This window comes from Pipistrellus kuhlii, unplaced genomic scaffold (assembly GCF_014108245.1).
Source record: "Pipistrellus kuhlii isolate mPipKuh1 unplaced genomic scaffold, mPipKuh1.p scaffold_m20_p_1, whole genome shotgun sequence".
NCBI classification, from domain to species: domain Eukaryota; kingdom Metazoa; phylum Chordata; class Mammalia; order Chiroptera; family Vespertilionidae; genus Pipistrellus; species Pipistrellus kuhlii.
The window spans coordinates 35,006,148-35,024,174 of NW_023425404.1; the positions used below are offsets into that span (position 1 = coordinate 35,006,148).

Genomic DNA, 18,027 nt, shown 5'->3' on the forward strand with positions numbered 1-18,027 from the left:
TCTGAAGATCTTCTAAACATCCAATCTTATGACTACACTTAAGACTCAACTAATGATTCAAATAAGCTTTCTGAAAAAGGTTCCTTGTAGCCCAGGAGTCTGCAAACTACAGCCCACACACCATATCTGGCCCTGGGCCAGTGAGCTTTTACATTTTAACACAGATGTTTAAAAATGGAGGGAGGGGGTGGTTGAGGGGAGAAGAATAAGTGAGAGACGACTATATGTGGCAGGCAAAGATTAAAAGTATTTATTTAACTTGGCCTTTTACAGAAGAAATTTGATGGTCTCTGCTCTAGCCTATTCAAGAAGCAATAGAAAATAAATAATAACTGCTATCAGTTATTTAATGCAAGGTACTTTTCTAATAAGCACTTTATATAAATTATATTATATACTACCCAATTACCCTGTGAGGTAGAATTATTATTCCCAATTTTACTGATGAGAAATCTAAGGAACTGAGGTAACTTGCCCCAAGCCATATGATTAGAGTCGATGGCAGAGAGGATCTGAACCCACAGCCTTTGCTCTTAACTATTCCACTAGAAACTAACAGCAGATACTTGTCAGATTACCTGAGTGACTGAAGGATGGCATTCATAAAACACGTGTTTCCCAAGTTCCGAAGGCCAGTGGCACAAACGGCAGCGGTGCTTCCCTGTAAAATGGGACAAGAAGAGGCCGTCAGTAATGCCAAGAGAAAAACTGTTTCAAACATCGAAGCAAAGCAAAGGCCTATATTTTGAAACTCCAACATCAAGCCAATCTGGAATTGGTCCTTTTCTGTCCAATTAATATTTCAAAATCTGTTTATATTCTCTGTATAAGTGTCTACACATGTTTAGGTGGTTGTTTTTAATCCTGGGACTGTTCTAAATGGGAGTATCTTGTGGACGGTTATGAGGAAAGCAGCATTAATAAGTACCATGTAGTACAGAATGCAAAAACCAGGAAGATCCTTAAAAGAAGTAAAAATTAAGACTTAATGCCATTACAAGATTCTATTAAAACTACTACTCGTTACAAAAAAAAAAAATGTATACACCCCAAGTATTTCTGTCACCAAACTTTTAACGCTAAGCCATGCATAAATAACTAATATATATTTTTCTAGCAATAGAGTATTAATCTTAAAAAACTACCTGACTTTCCCTTAAACTAAGGCTTGATTTTCTAATTAGCTCTAAAAGTTCATCATGACATCTGAATACTACACCTGAACATTGGAAGTGAATCTACTGATCCAAATCAAAGCATCTCTGACCATAACTCAGTTGGGCAGAGAACACGTTAGCTCTTTCTTCCACCAAATAGAGACACTTTAAGAGTGTGTCTATACATAGCTGGCACAAGAGCAGAGAGATAGATGCAGGGTAAAATTATTGAAATATTTTCTGATTTTGCCCTGGCCAGGGTATTTCAGTTGATTGGAGTGTCGTCCAGTATACCAAAAGGTGGTGGGTTCAATCCTGGTCAGGGCACATGTGGGAGGCAACCAACAGACGTTTCTCTCTCACATCTATGTTCTCTCTCTAAAATCAATAAAAATTGTTTCAAAATAAATAAATATTTCATGATTTTAAAATTTTGCTAATCCATTAATGGCTCATACATCTGGTAACAGATGATTACCAGAATGAGAAAGCATATTATTTTATGGTGAAGTTATATTAATGAAGTCCTAAGAAACTTTTAGGACTTTAATTTTTAGAATATTAATATAAATATTCTGAAAAATATTTCAGACCCACAGATTTTATACTAGGGACTTTAACAGAAAGCAAGGATCTTTGGATCTTACAGAAACATTGTAATGAGGTACGTGAGTAGGCATTAAGAACAAACACTTTGGTGTGGTGAACACACAATACAATATACAGATGATGTATTATAAAATTGTACCCCTGAAACCTATATAATTAACCAGTCACCCAATATAGTCAATAAAATTAATTAATTTTAAAAAAAGAACAAATGCTTGCTAAAGCGGAGTACAGTAGCAATCGTGACAAAAGAAAGCACTGTCAATTGGACTCATTGGGGTATTTAGCCACATTAAGAATTATTGGTACAAGTGGCAAACATTTTATAAAATATTCTAAATCCAACGCATCCTATAATAAAGAGGTAATATGCAAATTAACCCTCATGCTCTCACAAGATGGTTGCCCACAACCAGGCCAACAGGGGGATTAGTGAGGGTCGACCAAATGACTGTACAGCAGGCTGCATGGGGTGACCAGGCCAGCAGGGGGTGGCAGTTCGGGACAACCAGGCTGGCAAGGGGGGACAGTTGGGGGCGACCAGGCTGGCAGGGGAGACAGTAAGAGGCAACCAGGCCGATGGGGGGTGGGCAGTTAGGGGCGACAATGCCTGCAGGAGGGTGCAGTTGGGGATGACTGAGCTGGCAGGGGAGGGCGGTAGGAGGTAATTAGGCTGGCAGGGGGGCAGTGAGGGGCAACTGGGCCAGCGAGCGTGGGGTGGGGGGGGGTAGTAAGGGGCAACCAGGCAGGCAGACATGAGTGATTAGAAGCCAGTGGTCCAAGACTGTGAGAGGAATATCCAACTGCCAATTTGGGGATCAGGTCTAAACTGGCAGTTAGATATCTCCCGAAGGGGCCCCAGACTGGAGAGGATGCAGGCTGGGCTGAGGGACCTATCCTGTGCACAAATTTCATGCACTGGGCTTCTAGTATACTTATAAAAGTGAACAAGGACTATCATTAATGTAATAAAGCAGACTATATCTGAAACAATTCTTATATTTGAATAAATTTTAATTACTTACATTTACTTTTAGTAACTTGGTGTTTAGTGATGAGTTTTCCAAAAGTTTTCTTTTCCTATGCCTGTCAGCTGTGAAAGCTGAGCTATTGAAACACAAACAAACAATAAAAAAAGACATTAATACACACACAAACTTCACAGCAGGTTTTAGAGAATATACTTGGCTGTTCTTAGTGTCTAGGTGCTTAGTCAGGTGAGGAAATGACCTATTACCGTGTTTCCCGAAAAGTAAGACATCCTCCGAAAATAAGACCTAGCACATGGAAAGATAAGACATCCCCTGAAAATAAGACCTAGCGCAACTTTGGGAGAAAAAAATTAATATAAGACACTGTCTTATTTTTGGGGAAACAGGGTAGGTCCACTGTGGCCCACAAAGTACTGAAGTAACTGAGGAGCTCCACTCCCTGGAAAAGCCCTGCGCTCCTTCAGCAAGATGAGCCAGAAGAAGCCACCACCGGGATGTGACATCAATCAGCTGCCTCCTGCACATCCTCCTAATGGGGATTGAGCCTGCAATTCGGGCAAGTGCCCTGACTGGGAATCAAACTAGCGACCTCTTGGTTCATGTGTCAATGCTTAACCACTGTCTTATTTGAAAAGCTGGCCAGGTAGGTAAACCCTTGCCATCGCCACTCTATTTGCCTAGGTGAAGCTTCACAAATGAGAACAGCCATTCCTCGTAACAAAAGTAAAACCCTGGTCTGGCAAGATTATTCTAAGATTTATCATAAATCTCAAATACTGTGCTACTTCTTTTATAATTTTGGTAAAGATATAAATCATGTTGTATTCATCTGTCATATTAGGTGATGATATAATCTAAGTTTGTGAAATAATAAAAAAGGATAGGTATATACAAATTCATTTGATCCAGCTATGCTACAAAGGATATCCTAAAATAAATAATTAGCACAGAAATTCTGAATTAAAATTGTTTAAATTTCTCTTGATGAAAGAAATATTTTATACCAAGCCCATGTGGCTCAGTAGTTAAGCATTGACACATGAACCAAGAGGTCGCTAGTTTGATTCCCAGTCAGGGCACTTGCCCGGATTGCAGGCTCAATCCCCATTAGGGGGATGTGCAGGAGGCAGCTGATTGATGTCACATCCATGTTTTTATCTCTGTATTCCTTTTCCTTCCTCTCTCTCTAAAAATCAATAAAAACGTATTTTTTAAAAGAAAGATATATTTTGCTTAAATTTATCAGAGATTAAGTACTATCTTCAAAGGGTCACTTTAAAATTATGTATCAGGAGATAAAATTATCATTAAACAACACAGACTTCTAAGTCTGCCAATTCTTTCCCATCTCCTAAAAATACTAAGCTTATCCATAGCAAATACAAAATTGCTTCTTTCCAGAATTTCCAGATGAACTATGTCTTTGGAGCATCAGATCTACTAACAGTCAGTTGCTTCAAATCTAAACACACTCATAGGAAACGTATCTTCAGAACTGCATGTCCCTCTCAGAGTATTGGTGGCTATAAGGTAAGAATAGACCAGTTCCATAGACTACTATGTTGTTATTCCTTCAAAATTTCTGTAAGTAGCCGAGGCCGGTTTGGCTCAGTGGTAGAGCGTCGGTCGGCAGACTGAAAGGTCCCAGGTTCGATTCCGGTCAAGGGCATATATTATACATTGGTTGCAGGCACATCCCCGGTAGGGGGTGTGCAAGAGGTAGCTGGTCGATGTTTCTCTCTCATCGACGTTTCTAGCTCTCTATCTCTCTCCTTTCCTCTCTGTAAAAAAATCAATAAAATATATATTTTTTAAAATTCTGTAAGTAAAGAAGTTGAATCACAAGCATAGGACATATGCTACTTAGTGACAATGGCTAACAGTTTATTTTTAATCTACATAAAACATTTAGCTTTTAAAACTAAAGTCATTAAAATTTATCATCAGGAAGTCTCAAAATAGCAAAATCCTCTAGATGCACACACTATGGTAGCCACTTGCAGCATGTGGCTACATATATCTAAATAAATTAAAATTAAATAATATTTAAAATTCAGTTCTCTAGTCACATTAGCCACTTTTCTGGTGCTCAATAGCCACGTGTGACCAGTGGCTATCATACTGGATACTGCTGATTACACAAAGTTCTAGTGCTGCTCTAGAGAATATGCAGAAAAGTCTCAAGGTAAGTAAAACATAAATGTAATCACAGTTTTTAAAATGTAGCTCCCATTATAAACTAAAGCCTATGTTTGAAAACATAAAAATGGATGTAGGTGTTTTTCAACACAGGAAAAGGATTGATTACAAGGTAGATGTTTCCGTGGGCCAAGTAGAAGTGTAGACAAGGTGGTCTGCAACATCTTTTACATGATGAAATGGTCAATGGAAATAAAAGATTGATAACTGCATAAATGCATGCAGGTTCCTGAATGTTTTCTTTTCCCTTTAACTTAGTCCTGATTAATTTATTAGGGATTAGATAGTAGACTTAAGAGAAAAACTATTCTGCTAGCTACCCACTTCTACAACAAAGCACCATCGTAGTAAGATCTTTACAATGACTTCACACAAAGAGTGATATTTCATCAATTACTGCAGGAATCTCCTACTTCACAGTTAATTGTGACTGTTTCAGACAAAATTAAATATTTTGGATTTGTCTGTCTAATCCTAGATAGGGCTCTGACTGCTTTGTTCCAATTAAGGGAAGAAGTGCTTTGAAAAAGAAAAAAGCCAAAAAAAAAAGATGACAAGCCAGAAAGTTCTTAAACCCAAAGTGCTTTAGTTTAGATTTAAAAAAATAAATTCTTCCCTTATCTGCTTTATAATCTATTTAGTCAAAGAGACATGCACATAGACTTAGTTAACCAAAGCTATGCAGTGTTTCACTTGAAGAACTTAAGTTATTTCCTCTCAATATACAATTTTAAAATATTCTATTGGCTTTACATTTAAGCTTGCTTTTGACATACTACATGATAAAAACCTAATATGCTAAGTATCTGGTCGACCGTTCAACCAATCAAAGCATAATATCCTAATGATATGCTAAGGCTGCTCAACCACTCACTATGATGTGCACTGACAACCAGGGGGGCAGACGCCGGACACAGGGACTGCCCCCTGGTGGTCAGTGCACTCCCACAGGGGGAGCTCTTCTCAGCCACAAGCCAGGGTCATGGCTGGCGAGTGCAGTGGTGGCGGTGGGGGCCTCTCCCACTTCTGCGGCAGTGCTAAGGATGTCCGACTGCCATGGAGAGCAGGCCTAAGCCGGCAGTCAGTCATTCCCCAAGGGCTCCTGGACTGGAAGGACAGAGGAACCTCCCCATCCCCACCCCTCCACCTCCAGAGTACACAAATTTCGTGCACCAGGCCGCTAGTATTCTCGTAATACCTTTTATATATCAACTGTGACAATAAATTTGATGGCACCTAATGACTCAGGATGATTTACACAGATTTCACTTGAGTCAGCAGTCATTCCAGGACTATGCTTCTATCCACTGTAGCTTCCAAGGCACTATTTGGATTTTTATTTAGCTGCCTGAATTTTGGGTCCAGTGAGTTTTCTCTGAATGGCCTATTTGGCTACAGCAAGAAAATTCTATTCATATAAATTCTTTAATTTCTTTATGATGACATAACAAAATATTTTTATATTTCCAATGAAAACAAAAAGGAAAAACAAAAGGAAAAAGAAGAAACTAGGATCTTGTGCTATCATAAAGATGCAAAGTGGACAATAAAATTAAACCTAATTTCCCTTAAAAAGAACACATAAACTTCAGTGCTTCTAAGAAGGCCTCATAATACATTTGATAAGGATTTTCTATTATCAAAGGTAACTGTATAAAGATTTCATATTGTCTTCTGACTTTTCCTTGCACCCCCCAAATTCTCCTAGCAAATAAACCAGGTGGCTTACAAGTCGGTGGGTTATAACTGAAAAACAGGCCCTGGGACCCTTGGATATATTTATGACAAATATTAAATGAAATAAATGCTGAGATGTGACCACTAACTATGGGCACTGTTTCACAGTTTAAGATAGCCAAACTCAAATCTTATTTTATTAACATTTCAATCACACTAAAAACATGAAGTTATAGAACTCATAAACAAAATCCCCACTCAAAGATTCAGAAAGATCCCTCAACCCCAATCAATCCAATCCCTCCTCCCCCCAAGGCTTATTACTTACTTTTCCAAGTTCTGCAAGTGTTCTCTGACTTTCTGTACCAGTCCCAGCTTGGTGTCATTAACCACAAAATCATCACAGCGATAACTGCAAGAAAAATATTCATCAATGTGTGTAAAGAGCTTGAGGAAACCACAGTAATGAAATCACTAAAAGGTCTGGTTGCTGCCAAGATGATCACATGGCTCTGCAGGCAGTTGGTGGCAAGTTTAAAGAGGACTTGGAATCCACAGCGGAATGTTTTTATGAGCCTTTTTAAAAAGCCACGTAGGCAATGAACACTAGTTTCTTTCACATTTTTATTCAAAAGCTCGATTCCTCCTTCAAAAATGAAATAAACTGCTACTTCTATTATATTCTTTTTAGAGATGCATAATATGTGAAAAATGAAATAAAAAGCAACCAACTCTATTCATAAAGCTTTAAAGTGATACTTCCCAACTCAAATTAATGGAGAAATTGGGGGCAGGGGGAGATTTAAATGAAAAATAGGGGGAAGGTAACTAACTAACCTGTAGGGAGAGTTGAATAAAAACACTAAAAATAAAACTATGTGTTTTAAACATAATTTAACTAAAATAAATTGTATTCAGATGGTTGAGAAGAATGAATCTTTTCATTCTGAGGTGCTAGAAAACAAAAGTATAAAACAGTGGCTACCTCTTTTGGAAAACTGATATCATTTAAAATGATACTCTGTGTGTGTGTGTGTTTGTGTGTGTATGTGTGGTGTGTTTACATGCTTCAGAACATCAATAACCAAATAACATAAGGAATCACACATAAATAAATTTTAACTTGTACATTAGCATTCAATTTTTTCCCCTGGGATAAGACCAATTTTAACAAAAACAACTTATGAGTTAGTACCAATATATTCTTTTGAATACCAGCTTTGTATAAAAGCACTTATTCTAACTACCGAGGAATAATGACAGTAATGCTGCCATTCTGAGCAAACAAAACTTTGAATGCATAGCAATTAGCAAAAATTAGGTCATCTCTAGCAGAATCCAAAAACCATTTCTTGCATATCTGAAACAGCAAATCTATTTTAAAGATTTGATGAGAAAATGAGGCAAAGTAGTAACTAAAAAATTTTTTTTATACAAAAGCATGGTTTGTGTCTTTTATTCTAGTGAATAAAACTTTAAATGAATGCTTTTGAAAACTTTAAATTACATATGTAATAATTTACACCCCATCCTCCCATTAACATTACTATGCTGTCAACCAAATCTCTCTCATCTACTGTCCAAGTTCCCAGAGTCAAATACGAACATTTCTATCAATAACAAAAGCCACCTTTTACATCCTAGTGTGTTTCTCTTTGGTTAAATAGCAATAATGGCAGGAGAGTAATGATCACTTTATGATAAATATGTAAAAAATTATGTAAGAGAAAAGTTTTAATTCTTTGTTCTTCTCAGCAAAGATGTTAAGAGGGTCAAATCTATTCTGTCTAAATTTGGGCTTAAGGCACTTGGTTCTTCCATGAACATTCAGCATTCACTGAAGAAGGAAATTGCACTGTTACTCTAATTCCTCCTTATATTTTAATTTTATGTTTGCATATACTTATGCAAGTATTTCAAATAAAACAGTATTCTATTCAAAATAAAAATACTCCAAATGCTAGTGTTCATCTGGGAAATGAAGTCTAAAAGGAAATTTACATCACCTTTCATGTACTGACAGGATATTCTACTATCTAATTGAAAAGTGAACCCCTTAACTTCCATAAATAGTGTAACTTCCCTAAAAATTGTTTGCTTTGTATAAAGAAACAAACTGTTTCAAATTAAATGAAGTAACTGATTTTTTTTTCTTATTAAAGCAATTCTTTAATTCATGCATTCAGCCAGGATATAAAATTACTTAACATCTGTTAAAATAATGTTTTCATATATTAAAATAGACTTATTTTGGGCCTTGTCTCCTTCAACTAATCTTGTTTAATTGGGTCTAGTTGTTTCATCTAAGTGAATTTTTATCATTAAAGTGAATAAGTTGCTATAGATTCTAGAGCTGTGCTAATATGTTTCATGCAATTTTATTTTTTTAAGGATTTTTAAGTTGACTTTTTAGAGAGAGAGGAAGGGAGAGAGAAAAAAAAACATTGATGTGATAGTGAAACATCAAATGGCTGCCTCCTGTACACCCCCTACTGGGGATGGAACCAACCTTTTGGTGCACAGAACTATCTATGCCCAACCAAGTGAGCCAAATTGGCCAGGGCTGACTTTTAATTTTTCAAAGTTGTAATTAATATAAAATTTTACTTAACAACTGAAGCAGTACAAAATATTTTTTAATTAATGACAATTTTATGGTCTAGGGGTGAAACTATATTTCACTTTTATTATATCACATAGATGTGTTGCAGCTTATTGTACTTTCTAGTGGAAACAAAAAGAAAAAACAAAAAGGAAAAGAAGAAACTAGGATCTTGTGCTATCATAAAGATGCAAAGTGGACAATATAATTAAACCTAATTTCCCTTAAAAAGAACACAAAAACTAGTGCTCCTAAGACGACCTCATAATACATTTGATAAGGATTTTCTAATATCAAAGGTAAATGTATCAAGATATCATATTGTCTTGATGGGGGCATGTCATTTCTAGTATAATATACATAAACAGAGCACCAATCTAGTTTGTATCAACAGAATGATTCAGTTGAAGTTATTTTTCCTTACAACAATGCAGCATTGTAATGTGTTTACTTGACTAGTTTATGAAGACAGCATGAGTTACAGTGATATTTATGTAAATCACAATTGGTAGTAAAATTGAAATATATTTTTAACTATAATAAATTATTTTTCTAGCTTACTAGTAAGAATAAAAATTTTAACTTTTTTTAACTTTCAAATGAAAACACACTAATGAGACAATTAAAAGGTATGGTATGTCACAAATTTTACAAAGAATGGCAATTATGATTTGCTACAGCAGAGTAAAATAAATCAGTTGTGTAAAACTAATCTATATATATAAAACCCTAATATGCAAATAGGCCGAACAGCAGTACAACCAAACTGGTCACTATGACGTGCACTGACCACCAGGAGGGGCATGCAGAACATGGCAGTGTTGGCTATGGCAGGATGGTGGAGCAGGTGAGTGGGGGCACCAGACCAACGTGGGGTTCTGGTTGCTGTCATCTCTTCCCCGCTCTCCCCCCCCCATCTTCCTCCTAATAAGCTGGCCACTCAGTGTGTGTGTGTGTGTGTGTGTGTGTGTGTGTGTGTGTATCACCATTTCAAAATTTATTAATTTTAGTTGTTTTCTACTACCCCGAGTTTTCTGAGCATCCTATAATTTGAAAACAGAAATAATTATTTTCTTCTTTTCCAACGTTTATAGTAATTATTTCATTTACTTATTACTTACTTCAATGGCTGGAACTGCCACAATGAAGTTTAATTACAGTGACAATCATGTAATTGATGATAGGAAGTATTTGTCTTGTTTCTGACTTGAACAAAAACAGCTTTCCTATTTCATCCACTAGTATAGAACATTTGACTTTTATGGAGGAAAACTGTCATATTTTAATAGTTTCCTTTTATTTTGATGTTAGTTTTATAAAATCAGAATTGGTTTCTTTATAAATGCATTTTTGCTTCTAATGGTACAATAATCTGAGGTTTCCTTAATAATGAATATGTTGGCAGACTGCAGGTATAATTTACTCAGTAGTTATATAATTTTTTTGATACTTCTTACTAGGCTAGATTTTCTTCAAGTTATAATTATTTGTAACTATTTTAATTAATGAAATTGACTTGTTTTCTTTTGGGAGTTTCCATTAAATTTAAAAAATATATATTTTATTGATTTTTAAAAAAATATATTTTATTGATTTTTTACAGAGAGGAAGGGAGAGGGATAGAGAGCTAGAAATGTCGATTAGAGAGAAACATCGACCAGCTGCCTCTTGCACACCCCTTACCGGGGATGTGCGCGCAACCAATGTACATGCTCTTGACCGGAATCGAACCTGGGACCTTTCAGACCGCAGACCGACGCTCTACTACTGAGCCAAACCGGCTTCGGCTATATTTTATTGACTTTTTTACAGAGAGGAAGAGAGAGAGATAGAGAGTTAGAAACATCGATGAGAGAGAGTCATCGATCAGCTGCCTCTTGCACACCCCCCACCGGGGATGTGCCCGCAGCCAAGGCACATGGCCAGGCCGATGCTCTATCCGCTGAGCCAGACCGGTTTTGCCTCCATCAAAGTTTTGTCTTAGACTTTGAACATTTCCTAACAATATACTCAATGTCAAATTTTAAGTTTGAGATTGTATTATGCAATAGATTAACTACCAGCCACATATGGCAATTTAACTTATATTAATTAAATCAAAATGAAACATTCAATTCCTCAGACCCCAAGCCACTTTTAATTGCCATCATAGTGTACCACACAGATGTTACATCTGATGTTAAAATTCTAAGTTTTTCCTCCATTCCTATTATCAGTGTTATTGAAGCTACCCAAGTCATACGGTTCTACATCATATTCTTAAGGAACTAATACTCCCAAATCATTCTTCTCCCATCTCAAACAAGTCACAATCATCATACAAATGAACATGACTTTCTATGCAACAGAAAAAAATTTCTTAATCTACTAGATACAAAGTTATCTTTATACAATAAGTCATATATAATACTAAAATCACCAAAACTTTTATGCAGAAAGTACCCTCAAGAAGGGGATAATGACAAATCTATCATTAAGTTTTAAATTCCTTTTCATTCCCTGGCATAATGTTTATATATCTGAGAGACAAATTTGACCTTCAGCTTTATTATAAACTAGTGTCCCAGTGCATAAAATTCATACATGGGGCAAGGGGTAGGAGGCCCCTCAGCCCAGCATGCACTCTCTTCAACTGGAGATCTCTTGGGGGACATCCCTCTCACAATTTAGGACCCCTGGCTCCTAACTGCTGACTTGCCTGCCTGCCTAATTTCCCCTAACTGCCTGTCCCTGCCTGGCTGATCTTGTCCCTCACTGCTCTGCCCTGCTGGCCTGATCACCCCCCCTAATTGCCCTCTCTTGCCAGCCTGATCTCACCCCCAACTGCCCTGCCCTGCTAGCCTAATCACCCCTAACTGCCTCTGCCCCTCCACCATGACTTTGTCTGGAAGGAATCGGACATGCAGCAGATGACTGGTCAACCTGGTCTAATTATAATAGCATGTTACCCTTTTATTAGTATAGATTATATAGGATATGATTGCTTAAATGGGTGGGGAAGCCTTTTTCATCAGGAGGAGATGCTCTTGGCAGACAAAAACACTTAATCCCTATATATGGACTGATAGGCAGCCATATGCACTATACTGCCAAACTGGTCACTAAAAAATGAACCCCTTTTTTTTTTTAAATGAACTTTCATTGTTCAGAATATTAGTTATTCCTCTTTTCCCTCCCCAGTTTCCATCCACCCAGTTCCCACCTCACCTTCTGCCCTTACCCACCCCCCTCCACTGTCCTCATCCATAGATGTACGATTTTTATCCACTCATCCTGCACCCCCCCCCCTCTTCCCCAAGAATTGTCAGTCCTCCCCCTTTCTATGCCTCTGATTCTATTATATTCACCAGTTTATTCTGTTCATCAGATTTTTTATTCACTTGATTTTTAGATTCATATTGTTTATATGTTGATATGTATCTGTTGTCACTTTGTTGTTCATAATTTTTATCTTTACCTTTTCCTCCTTCTTCCTCTTCTTAAAAGATACCCTTCAGCATTTCATATAATACTGGTTTGGTGTTGATGAACTACCTTAGCTTTTTCTTATCTGTGAAGCTCTTTATCTGACCTTCAATTCTGAATGATAGCTTTACTGGGTAATCTTGGTTGTAGGTTCTTGCTATTCATCACTTTGAATATTTCTTGCCACTCCCATCTGGCCTGCATAGTTTCTGTTGAGAAACAGCTGATAATTGTATGCATGCTCCCTTGTAGGTAACTGTTTTTCTCTTGCTGCTTTTAATATTCTGTCTTTTGCTCTTGGCAGTTTAATTATGATGTGTCTTGGTGTGGTCCTCTTTGGATTCATTTTGTTTGGGGTTCTTGCACTTCCCGGACTTGGAAGTCTATTTCTTTCACCAGGTAGGGGAAGTTTTCTGTCATTATTTCTTCAAATGGGTTTTCAGTATCTTGCTCTCTCTCTTCTCCTGGCACCCCCATAATTCAGATGTTGGTATGCTTGAAGTTCTCCTAGAGGCTCCTTAGACTATCTTCATATTCTTGGATTATTTTGTTTTTCTGGTTGGGTGTCTTTTGCTTCTTTGTATTTCAAATCTAGGACTTGACTTTTGGGATCCTCTAGTCTGCTGTTGGATCTCTGTATATTATTCTTTATTTCAATCAGTGTATGCTTAATTTCTAGTTGGTCTTTTTTAATATCCTCAAGGGTCTCACTAAATTTCTTATAAGTTGCCGAAACTGGTTTGGCTCAATGGATAGAGCATCGGCTTGGGGACTGAAGGGTCCCGGGTTCGATTCCGGTCAAGGGCATGTATGTACCTTGGTTGCGGGCATATCCCCAGTAGGGGGTGTGTAAGAGGCAGCTGATCAATGACTCTCATCGATGTTTCTAACTATCTCTCTCCCTTCCTCTCTGTACAAAATCAATAAAATGTTTAAAAAGTAAATAAATAAATTTCTCATAAGTTTCCAGAAGATTCCTGAGTAACCCTATAAATGTGGTTTTGGACTCTATATCCAGTAGTTTGCTTTCCTCCATTTCTTTCATTTGTGACTTGTCTTTGCATTTTGGCTGCTTCCGTGTATTAATATAGTGGCCTTGTGTGCTAGGTGACCTAAAGGTCTAGTGGTGCAGAGTCTGCCACCAAGTGTGTCTCTTATGGATCTGAAAAGTGATAATCTGGATGGTCTCACTCTAACCACTGGGTACACTGGCTCTTGGATCTCCAAGGAGGTGCAAAGTCAGCCACTGCCTGAGGCCACCCAGTAGGAGCTACAAAGATATCTGCAGATTCCTTCTCTTTGTTTGGGGTTTGGAGGTGCCCAGATAGGTCCAGTTGTGAAGCAATGCAAGCTGCTGTGGACCTTTAGGCCCTCTTTTGGAAGTTCTGGGACTTTTTGACACAGTTGCTGTTTGTTAGGTAATTTTAGATTACAAAAGGCCAGGACATTCATACACAAAAGCATTCTGCGCACAGCGTGGGTGGGGTTATAAATTGGGTGGGGCGGGGTCTCAGGAAATCACCAGGAGGGAGCAAACAGCAATGGCTGTCAGCCCTGCCCCAAAGAGGCCTCTGGGTTTCTGTGTCCCATGGCACTGTGCAGGAACAATGATGGCTGCAAGCACCTTTGAGAGAAAGCCACCCTTGTGTTCTGGCCCAATGCCAGACAGCCCACTCTCTCCCCAAATGAGTCTGGCCCAGAACTGGAGTTCAGAGAGTCGGGAGCTTGAGTCTCCAGTTCAGAGCAGTCGGGAGCTTGAATCTCCTTCCCAATTAAAAATGACAACAGCAGCCGAAACCGGTTTGGCTCAATGGATAGAGTGTCGGCTTGGGGACTGAAGGGACCCGGGTTCGATTCCGGTCAAGGGCATGTACCTTGGTTGCGGGCATATCCCCAGTGGGGGATGTGCAAGAGGCAGCTGATCTATGACTCTCTCTCATCGATGTTTCTAGCTCTCTCTCTCTCTCCCTTCCTCTCTGTACAAAATCAATAAAATATATTTTTAAAATAAATAAAATAAAATAAAATAAAAATGACAACAGCATACTCAGTTGCCAGACCCCTTCCGCACATGTGTGCACGCCTTTGTAGCTCCGCACTTCATTCCTGTACCTCCTCCAAGTCTCAGTGTGCTTTTCTCTTTCCTTCTAGTTGTATAAATTCCATTTAGCCAGCCTTCCAGTGGTTCTGGATGATACTCGTTTGTCTTTTAGTTTTAGTTTTGAACTAATTGTGTGAAGCAGCAAGTTCAGGGGTTTACCTATGCCATCTTGGTTTCTCCTAAACCCTTTGTTACACCTTACAGCAAATAGCTGTTGCCCTTAAAACCCATCCTCCCCCCCACTTTAGGTTCTGCCTTCGCAGTTCACCCAGATTAGATTCTGATTGGTCAGTTTCTATGATAGTCAACATCAAAAGCTCTGCCTCGTAGGCAGCAACTGGCTCCTCAGTTCACCCAGATTTGGTTCTGATTGGTGGGTTTCTATGCCAGTCAGCATCTCTGGGCCTATCTCTGGGGCTGATCTGCAGCACTGACTGCAAGACTGACTTACAGTGTTTGGTTGAGCATTTGGTTGTTTTGGACATTAGGGACCCTGGCTCTTTATATATATAGATAACATATAGATATGGAAGAAGAAAAACATCCAAGTGTATATCCTAGTAGCTTCATCTATTGTATTTCAAGACAAGAAAAGTTAAAATCCAAAAATCTATTTTAGAAAAGCAAGCTTATTTTTAAATTTTCCATTAAATTCTGATGTATTGCCATAAAATAAGCCAATTTTAAGAAAGTAGGAGAATACCTGCAGAGAATACTCATATCCTTTGTTTTGTTTTTTTTAATATATTTTATTTATTTATTTATTTATTTATTTTTTAATATATATTTTTTATTGATTTTGTACAGAGAGGAAGGGAGAGAGATAGTTAGAAACATCGATGAGAGAGAGTCATCAATCAGCCGCCTATTGCACACCCCTACTGAGGATATGCCTGCAACCAAGATACATGCCCCTGACCGGAATCGAACCTGGGACCCTTCAGTCCCCAAGTCGACGCTCTATCCATTGAGCCAAACCAGTCCTGGCATTGAGCCAAACCAGTCCTGGCCTCATATCCTTTGTTAAAAGCACACAAGTATCAGTTTTTATGCTTTTAGACCACTTCTGTTAAAGGGTTTATTTTTTCAATTTCAAAATAGTCTTTAAATAAACAAAACTCTTCCTGTTCTCTAATCTGTACACACTGAAGACTTGTTTCCAAAGAGTTTATAATGATAAAGAAAAGATTTTCTCCTTTTTTATTTTTAATCATAACGTCCTTAGAAAATGATTTAGTATTAACTTAAGCACACTAGGTAAGAGCTTTATTTTCATTAGTTTTGATTAAAACTGCTAATGTTACAGGTGTTTAAAATGTGAAATATAAGGGATTTTTTGAAGAAAAATGAATCAATTCATTATCATTTCACAATATTTCTTTGTTTGGAGTTAAGACATTACCCTGCCAGGAAAGAAAAAAAATCTATAGAAATTTTGTTTTAATACTCCTTTTATACTTTTGCATTCTCAGAAATTCAGCTATTGATAAGGATCAATTTGACAACACTATATCAGGTGTCAAAAATTATTTGTTCAGTATTTTCAATCAATTAACTCAATAAGATATCAAATTAATGTTCCTAATTTTTTTATTGAAGTTTTATATATGTCTCCTTTTTCCCAATTGACCCCACTTCCCCCGCCACTCCCACTCCGAGGGCAAGACTCTACCACTCCAGTGTCTGTGTCCATTGGTTATGCTAACATGCATGCATACAAGTCCTTTGGTTGATCTCTAAACCAAAGATCTCTCGGTCTTCTGTATATCTTCTTTCGAAAAGTTTCTATTTAGGTCCTTTGCCCATTTAAAAAAAAAAAAAAATAGATTATCTTCCGATTGTTAAGTTGTAGTTCTCTGTAAATTTTGGAGATGAACCCCTTATCTGAAATAGCATTGGGAAATATGTTCTCCCATGCAGTGGGCTTTCTTATTTTGTTGATGGTTTTTTTTTACCGTGCAGAAGCTTTTTATTTTGATGTAGTCCTATTTGTTTCTTTTCTTCTTAGTCTCCACTGCCCTAGGAGCTGTATTGGGAAAAATACTGCTATGACATATGTCTGATATTTTGCTGCCTATGGAGTCATCTAAGATTTTTATGTTTTCCCATCTTACATTTTAAGTCCTTCAGCCATTTTGAGTTTGTTTTTGAGTATGGTTTAAGTTGATCTAGTTTCATGTTTTTGCATATATTTGTCCAAATTTCCCAACACCATTTATTAAAGAGAGTCTTTTAAAAAAATGTATTTTACTAATTTTCTTACAGAGAGGAAGGGAGAAATAGTTTGAAACATCGAGGAGTGTGAAACATCAATTAGCTGCCTTCTGCAACCCCCCTCCTAGGGATGTGCCTGCAACCAAGTATATGCTCTTGACCGGAATTGAATGGGACCCTTCAGTTGGCAGGCCGACACTCTATCTACTGAGCCAAACCAGTTAGGGCAAAGAGACTGTCTTGACTCTATTGTATGCTCTTGTCTCCTTTGTCAAATATTGAGCATAATGGCTAGGGTCATTTCCTGGATCTCTGTTCTGTTCCATTGGTCTATATGTCTGTTCTTGTGCCAGTACCAGGCAATTTTGAGAACTGTCGTTTGTTATTATAGCTGGATATCTGGTATTGTGATCCCTCCAACTTTGTTGTTCTTTCTCATGATTGTTGTGGCTATATTGGGGTCTTTTTTTATTCTATATGAAATTTTAGAGTTTTTTTCTAGGTCTTTGAAATATGCCACTGGTATTTTAATGGGGATTGCATTAAAACTGTAGATTGCTTTGGTTAGTATGGCCATTTTAATCATTTGATTCTACCAATCCATGAACATGGTATGTTCTTCCATTTGTTTATGTATTTCTCTATCTTTTTTTTCAATGTACTGTAGTTTTCCAAGTACAGATCTTTTACCTCCTTAATTACGTTTATTCCTAGGTATCAATTTTTTTGGTGCAATAATAAATGGAATTGTTTTTTTAGTTTCTCTTTCTGTGAGTTCATTATTGATGTATAAAAAGGCCATAGATTTCTGGGTATTAATTTTGTATCCTGTTACATTACTGAATTCATTTATTAAGTCTAGTAGTTTTTTGATGGAGTCTTTGGGATTTTTTATGTACAGTATCATGTCCTCTGCGAATAAGGACAGTTTTACTTCTTTTCCGATTTGGATGCCTTTTATTTCTTCTTCTTGCTGATCACAATGGCTAGCACTTCTAGTACTTCATCAAA

The 18,027-nt window shown here is 37.4% G+C and overlaps 1 protein-coding gene across 6 annotated transcripts in view; it reads right to left on the reverse strand.

The window, feature by feature from the left end:
• USP3 (ubiquitin specific peptidase 3) overlaps positions 1–18,027 on the reverse strand; it is an 85,376-nt gene that overhangs the window by 22,227 nt on the left and 45,122 nt on the right. For all 6 annotated transcript variants that reach the window (XM_045581803.1, XM_036439671.2, XM_036439680.2 and 3 more), the window contains 3 exons: positions 6,963–7,046; positions 2,792–2,873; positions 579–661 (listed from right to left, as the gene is read on the reverse strand). In XM_045581803.1, the coding sequence (XP_045437759.1) occupies positions 579–661; positions 2,792–2,873; positions 6,963–7,046 (249 nt within the window). The remainder of the gene's footprint in view (positions 1–578; positions 662–2,791; positions 2,874–6,962; positions 7,047–18,027) is intronic.